Consider the following 6,482-nt stretch of genomic DNA (forward strand, 5'->3'; position numbering starts at 1 on the left):
CTGGGTCTACTTCATCTGGGCAGTGAAGGTTCCTTAATATGTTTGTTTCTCGTTTATGAATTGAGGCGTACTCGGACTTGTTACTGTGAGCTTGCTGTCGTGAGATCGTAATCTGGTTTGTACCAGATTTGTTAGGTCGTCTTTGAACTATTTGCTTTCAAGTTTTTGTTTTGAACTATTTGTCATGTTTGCTACCTCAATGTTTTACTATATGTGTTGAACTATTTGGTTTCATGAAGTGTGAGCTTGTTGCAGTTTTTGTTTAGCATTTGTACGCACAAGTGGTTGCATGACAGTAGTACTCGTTCTTATTGAATTGAAACACCAGCATGAAGTAGAACAGACATGACACTACTACACTAGGACACTCAGACACACATTAGACACACTTGACACATGAAGTAGAACAGACAAATAACACTGAAACAGATAGTAGACCATTGACAAGTAGACTAAGACAGTTGGACAGTAGATTTGAGAACAGCCATGACTGAACTTGTTTCATTGCGTCCTATGCAACTCCGGATCCATGCCGCGCCCAGTGATGGTGTATGAGATCAACCTGAAGCTGAGTATATTTGTTGCGGTCTTTCAGTTGGTTGTACCTTTGATTGACGAAGTCGTTGCGCTCTTCCATTGAACCTTGAGTTGTGTCTGCCAGCACTGCGATGTTTTCAAAGGTTGTGTTCAAAGACAATGGACCTTCGTCTTCTACTATCATGTTGTGCAATATTATGCAAGTTTTCATGATGTCCCCAATGTGTTCAGGACTCCAACCGTATGCAGGGCCACGGACCACACCCCATCTCTTCTGTAGTACACCGAAAGCTCGTTCTATATCTTTTCGAGCAGACTCTTGAATTGTTGCAAAGTGTTGGGTTCTAACGTCGTAGGGGTTACGAATTGTCTTCACAAAAGCGGGCCAGTCAGGGTAAATCCCGTCTGCTAGGTAATATCCCATATTGTACGTGTGCCCATTCACAGTGAATGAAACAGGTGGTGTGTCACCGCTAAGATGCCTTTCGAAAAGGTTTGAACGGTGAAGAACATTTATGTCGTTGCAACTACCTGGCAGACCAAAATATGCATGCCATATCCACAGGTCATACGACGCAACAGCTTCCAAGATCATGGTAGGATGTTTACCACGCCCTGTAAACATCCCCTTCCATGAACTTGGGCAGTTACGCCACTCCCAATGCATGCAATCAACACTACCAAGCATACCAGGAAACCCACGTGACTCGCCAACCTGGAGAAGGCGTGCGATATCTTCTGCATTTGGTGCACGGAGATAATACGGAGCAAACGCGGTTTGGACGGCCGTGCAAAAGTGTTTCAATGCATCATGAGCAGTAGATTCGCCAATACGCACGTATTCGTCAACGACATCAGCTGGAATACCGTAAGCAAGGATTCGAACAGCAGCAACAACTTTCTGTAGAGCAGAAAGACCCATCTCACCCGCACAATTTGGACGTTGAATAAAATAAGGATCCACTTGTTGCACAGCATGAACAAGGCGCTCAAAAACATGGCGACGCATGCGGAACCTACCATAGAATTCATGTGTCATAATAAGGGTCGTAGAGTTTTGTACATGGTAAAAAGAATGTGGTAATTGTAAATACCTCCTACGAAATTGAGCATCCGTGTACACCGGGTTGGCTCCAAAGTAGTCCGCTCGGATTCTTGCATCGCCGCTCATGTGATCACGATGAATCCTAACACGCCCGGGAATCGAACCTCCATGACGACGCTCATTGAGTGCACGTCGCCTCCTATTGACCATGTACCTCGCCAACTGCAACTCTTCTTCTTCCTCTTCCATTTCTTCCATCAAGCGCACAAGAAAATTGTTTTCTAAGTACGGATTCATGGTAGTCGAGTTTGTAAAGCCAAGGATGAATGAAGTTTGGAAGGGTCACTTGGTATTTATAGAGGAAGCACGCTTCGGATAGAAGACAAGCGCTTGTCGTGCAAGGGAAGCAAGGCTATGGCTTCTCGAAGAAGAGTACTGGCTTACGGTGCAAGATTGTCCATTTTCAAACTTATTTTGCCAACGATACTATACTATGTGGCGCGTTACCCACAACAATTACAGAGCAACAAAACAATAAATGTAATTATTATTGATATTTCGTATTTATTGCTTTAAAAATTATTAAATACAATTTTTTCGGATCATTTGTGTAGCGTGAAATGAGAACAAAACAAAGAAAAATGAAAAAAAATGGAAAATGTGAATCTGTTAACACTGTAGCTTTAGGGGATGGAATTTAGAGGACGCTGCTGGAGACGGAGAATATATAGAGGACAGAATCTTTTAGAGTGTTCTGTAAAGGACAGAGAATATTCCTTTAGGGGACGAAATTTAGGGGACGCTGCTGGAGACAGTCTCAGGACTGTGACTTTCCAAATTGTTCTTTTGGCAATGTCTGCCTCTACTTATACACGCGGCCTCCCTCTTGCCCATGGCATACATCGCGTTCGTGTTGCCTACTCAGATCAGAGGCGGGCCTCGAGCGAACCAGCTGAGATTGCAAGAAGTAGAGCAGCGGCCGCCGCCAAGGGCCATGGTGAAGCCGGGAAAGAGAACGAGCAGGGGGCGCCAGAAAATTGAGATCCGCCGCATCGACAACAAGGAGAGCCGCCAAGTCACCCAGTGCAAGCGCAAGGGCGGGCTCCTAAAGAAGGCCTCGGAGCTCCATCTCCTCTGTGGTGCCCAAGTCGCCATCATCGTCTTCAAGAGAAGGGACCCCGAAAGAAAGGAGGTGCCCGTTCCGCCCCGCGGCCAACGCGACGACGGCGGCCTTGCCTTCGCGATGGGCACCCCCTCCGTCGACCACGTCCTCCACCGCTGTGGCCTGCTCCACGCCGACGAGGGCCTCACCGCGATCCAGGATGTGGGCGCCATCGCCGCAGAGCGTGCCGTTATGGAGGCGAGAGCGGGGCAGACCGAGCAGACCAGGGCGCTCGTGGAGGCGGAGAAGGCGCGGAATGACGCCATCGGGCAGAAGGTGCTGCAGGCCGTGGAGGTGACCGGGAGGCGGTTCTGGTGGGAAGTGGACGTCGGGGTGCTCGGCGAGGCCGAGCTTCCGGTCTTTACTTCGCAGCTCCAGCGCCTCAGGGACAGCGTGCGGCTCCAAGCCAACAAATCGCGGACCTCTGCTACCCCGGCCGGGGTGGCGGCGCCGTGGCTTCCGCTGGGATAGGTCAGCCGCATCGATTTGCTAATGCAATTCAATTTTACGGTTCCTGCTGCAGTGTTTACTTAATTTGGTCGTACGTGTAGTTAATTCCTCTATGTAATAGTTGCATTGATGCTATATGCGGCATCTACGGCATCCGACGGCATGAATATGGGGAAAAAATGTATGGGCATGCCCAAGGACCTCCATCTAGGGTTAATGCATCATGATGTTTAGAGTCTGCAAGAAGAAAAGAAGGCTAGTAGGTGAAAACAGGCCTTGCCAGATGTGTGAACCGGCTAGTTCGGTCTCTGTAACACACTAACACCTATGTTTTAGGATCCCGCTAAGCCGGTTTTTAGTCTAAAATCGGTTAGATTTCAATGTAGTTCCGGTTTGTGTTTTGATGTGGGAATTTTTAGATTATGTCTTGGATTTATTTTGTAATGGAATAAGAATATATATATATATATATATATATATATATATATATATATATATATATATATATATATATATATATATATATATATATATATATATATACACACACACACTAGTTAGGTACTTGTATGGAATAAGAATATATATACAAATTTGGTTTCATTCCACATGTTCTCAGTGCACCCAATTTGTTAGATTGATGAAACGGTATGGAACATATGCACTGATAGACAAGTCACTCGGGTTGTTTCTGCTGTATGACTGTCGGTTTCATCATCAGAGGACAAAGGAAAGTAGTTTAAAATGGTCTTTTTCCGTTCTCCTGATATGCTCATGCCACATCTTAACTTGTAGTCTGCTGGTCAATGTCTTGATCCAAGGTCTATTAGGAGCACCTTGAAAGACGAGGAAGGAGTCAGGTAGCACTTGCTCTTGCTGAAATGTGATGAATGGTAACTTGAAGCCATGTCTTGTGATAATATGTAATCCTGGTGTACATGTCTTTTCCTTCCTTTGATGTATACAGAAATTTGCAATGAAGCGCCGATTGAAAGCTGTTATCTACAAGTTTGAGCCCACTCATGTTTTTAGGGGTCATCGGGGGAGGGGCTCCTCAATAGGTGCGAGACCAGGGATGGGTATGCCAAGTTTGGTGTCATGAACTGAATGTTGAGCTTGCATTATGGTAGGGGTTTCGTTTGGGATAAATGTTATATTTCCTTAAAAACTAGTAAAATGCATGCTGGTAGAGGTGCTCGTCGTGCCGTCTTTCTCGTGCATCCGGGCCAACCAGCCTACTTAACCATATCACCATCATGCCCTTTTTCGATCAATTGTTAGTGACGCAATGGAGATCTCCAAAAATTCAACGCATCAGTCATACAAATACAAAGTTCAGTCATATTTGTATTTTTGATTTTTTATGTAAGTACAATAGCATAGGCACTTCGTTTCAAACAGTGATAATAAGTAGTAACTATAATGAATGACTAGTGAGGCAACCAGAAGGGGAGAAATGTGAGTCACTAAAATTCTCTTCCGAGAACAGCACCATGACTTTGATCTAGATCTCGATCCAAAACCTCTAGGAACTCACAAATCCCTAGATCACTGTGCAAATCAAACCACTATCGTTTGAATACACAAGAATAATAGGAGAAGATCAACCCAGCTGTCTGCCAAAAATCAGAGCCAAAACGCGGAACAGAAGGAGCGGTAGTGCCGCGTCTGGCAGGCAGTGCCACGCACTAAAAAAGAAGCAGAATTGCTTCAAACTTATAGAAAGATTGCACATGGAGAAAGAAGATGATTCGTGAAGTATCAACCCGAAGCACATATCATAAATCATGTTTTGATGGGGTTTTCTAGAACAAGTTCAAACTAACATCAACTTGAATCACGACCAACAACTGCACCAACATGGCATGAATAGTGATTCAAGAAGTGTATCCGGGTTGTTTTGGCAGTCTCCAGTCCAGATATACATCACTGTATTGGAGTTATGAATGTCGGCTTCATGCTAAAAAGAAAGAACCAATACTCTCAAAAGGTTTTGAGTACAAAGATAGAATCTTGTGAAATGTGTAGTGAAATCCACAATTGTTGCTAACGTTCACACTTGGAGTTTTTGTGTGGAAAAGCTCCAAACAAACAGTTATCATCAATGTGATGCAATATTTGCAGAAGAGCAATCATTCCTAAGGTTGGAGGTTTATACCTCCAGGGAAGATTTTATATGATTTTCTAGAGTTTTCTCTGTTTTTCTCATTTAAATGGTGGTTCTAAATTTCTTAACTGGATTAGGGCTCACTATAATTTTCTCCGGTGCTACATCATCTAGACAACTTGGGAAAATATGGTTGCCCTCTTTTTCTCATTTTTAATTCTCTTTTCCATTTTCTAAAAGAATGGGCAGAAACATATTTTGGTGGATAAACTCTACTTAGACTTGTGAACCAGGGTGCTCAATATTTTTGTATGATGTTACTATTGAATAAGTACCTATTCAAAAAAATTTAACCCTTAGCATAAAAGTTTTACTACTTTTCTATCTATTTCTAAGGTTTAATAAAAATTTTAAATTAAATCAAAACTCCAGAAGCAGTGCTTAACTTAGGTGGTTTACTATTTTTGGTTGAAAGTTACATTACACAGAGCCTAGCAAAATTGGTTTCATATATTTTGGTTTAGTATTTTTCGAGTTATGCATTTTCCAATCTTCTACAGATTTAAAAAGGAATTCATAAACCTAAATGAAAAAAAGAAAAGTGGCTTTGCGCTCGGGCCCCTGGATAAATCTGTGCTTTTCTCTCACAACTAAGTCCTTATATCATATTCCTATGAGTCATTGACTTTACGCGTAGCACCCTGAGTTTTTAAGGCATCGAATCCGCAGTCCTTCTCTCAGCCGAAACAGTGCCCGAAGCAGAGAACATGACATCGACACTCAACGTAGGCGGTAGTGTTCTAGGGGAAGAGTCAAGAAGAAGCAGGAGGTTACGGGAAACACGACGGTAACTTTGGGTGGCCGGAGGTGGTCATAGTCGGCCGGTCCATGTCTCCAGGCGGTGGAGCTCGACAGCTACGTGTGCTCCACCTAGTCTGTGGTGGTAGAGCTCGATTCGATCGGTCAGCAAGCTCCATGGGAGGTCGGTGATGCGGTCTACCGAAGGAATTGAATGGAGGCAGGCTGTGGAGGCGGGTCCGTGTGCACCAGCAGAACCTTTGACTCCGGTGAGGTCAATTCCACTATTCCATTGAGGTAGAGTTTGGGCTCGAGCTCGAGGAGGCTTTACGGACCATTGGGGAAGCTAATGGTGGAGCTGGATTGGGTGGAACGTCACCGGA

General features: G+C 44.2%; 2 protein-coding genes across 5 annotated transcripts; one reads left to right on the plus strand and one right to left on the minus strand.

Annotated features, from left to right (window-relative positions):
- Positions 1-301: 301 nt before the first annotated feature.
- On the minus strand, positions 302-1,904 carry LOC103638555 (protein ALP1-like). Of its 2 annotated transcripts, XM_008661435.3 has the most exons (3): positions 1,632-1,904; positions 1,465-1,553; positions 302-663 (listed from the first exon to the last, which is right to left on the minus strand). In XM_008661435.3, the coding sequence occupies exons 1-3, from the start codon at positions 1,877-1,879 to the stop codon at positions 512-514; spliced, it is 489 nt and encodes a 162-aa protein (XP_008659657.1). In that variant the 5' UTR covers positions 1,880-1,904; the 3' UTR covers positions 302-511. The 2 variants fall into 2 exon arrangements, with proteins under 2 accessions (XP_008659657.1, XP_008659656.1); XM_008661434.4 differs by having other exon boundaries at positions 307-1,553.
- A 565-nt stretch (positions 1,905-2,469) lies between these two features.
- On the plus strand, positions 2,470-4,735 carry LOC100282117 (uncharacterized). 3 transcript variants are annotated; one of them, XR_558276.4, is made up of 3 exons: positions 2,470-3,215; positions 3,990-4,054; positions 4,162-4,735. XR_558276.4 is itself a non-coding variant. In XM_008660367.3 (2 exons), the coding sequence occupies exon 1, from the start codon at positions 2,475-2,477 to the stop codon at positions 3,213-3,215; it is 741 nt and encodes a 246-aa protein (XP_008658589.3). In that variant the 5' UTR covers positions 2,470-2,474; the 3' UTR covers positions 3,990-4,168.
- Positions 4,736-6,482: the final 1,747 nt, after the last annotated feature.

The sequence above is a fragment of the Zea mays genome, chromosome 9 (assembly GCF_902167145.1).
Source record: "Zea mays cultivar B73 chromosome 9, Zm-B73-REFERENCE-NAM-5.0, whole genome shotgun sequence".
Taxonomy (NCBI): Eukaryota; Viridiplantae; Streptophyta; class Magnoliopsida; order Poales; family Poaceae; genus Zea; species Zea mays.

What these genes read in the sequence shown, in the direction of transcription:
- LOC103638555 (XM_008661434.4), bottom strand. Translation starts at nt 1,879, where the DNA reads ATGAATCCGTACTTAGAAAACAATTTTCTTGTGCGCTTGATGGAAGAA. An exon ending in GATGCTCAATTTCGTAGGAG is followed by an intron (nt 1,554 to 1,631) that starts GTATTTACAATT and finishes ATTCTATGGTAG; the next exon opens with GTTCCGCATGCGTCGCCATG.
- LOC100282117 (XM_008660367.3), top strand. Translation starts at nt 2,475, where the DNA reads ATGGCATACATCGCGTTCGTGTTGCCTACTCAGATCAGAGGCGGGCCT.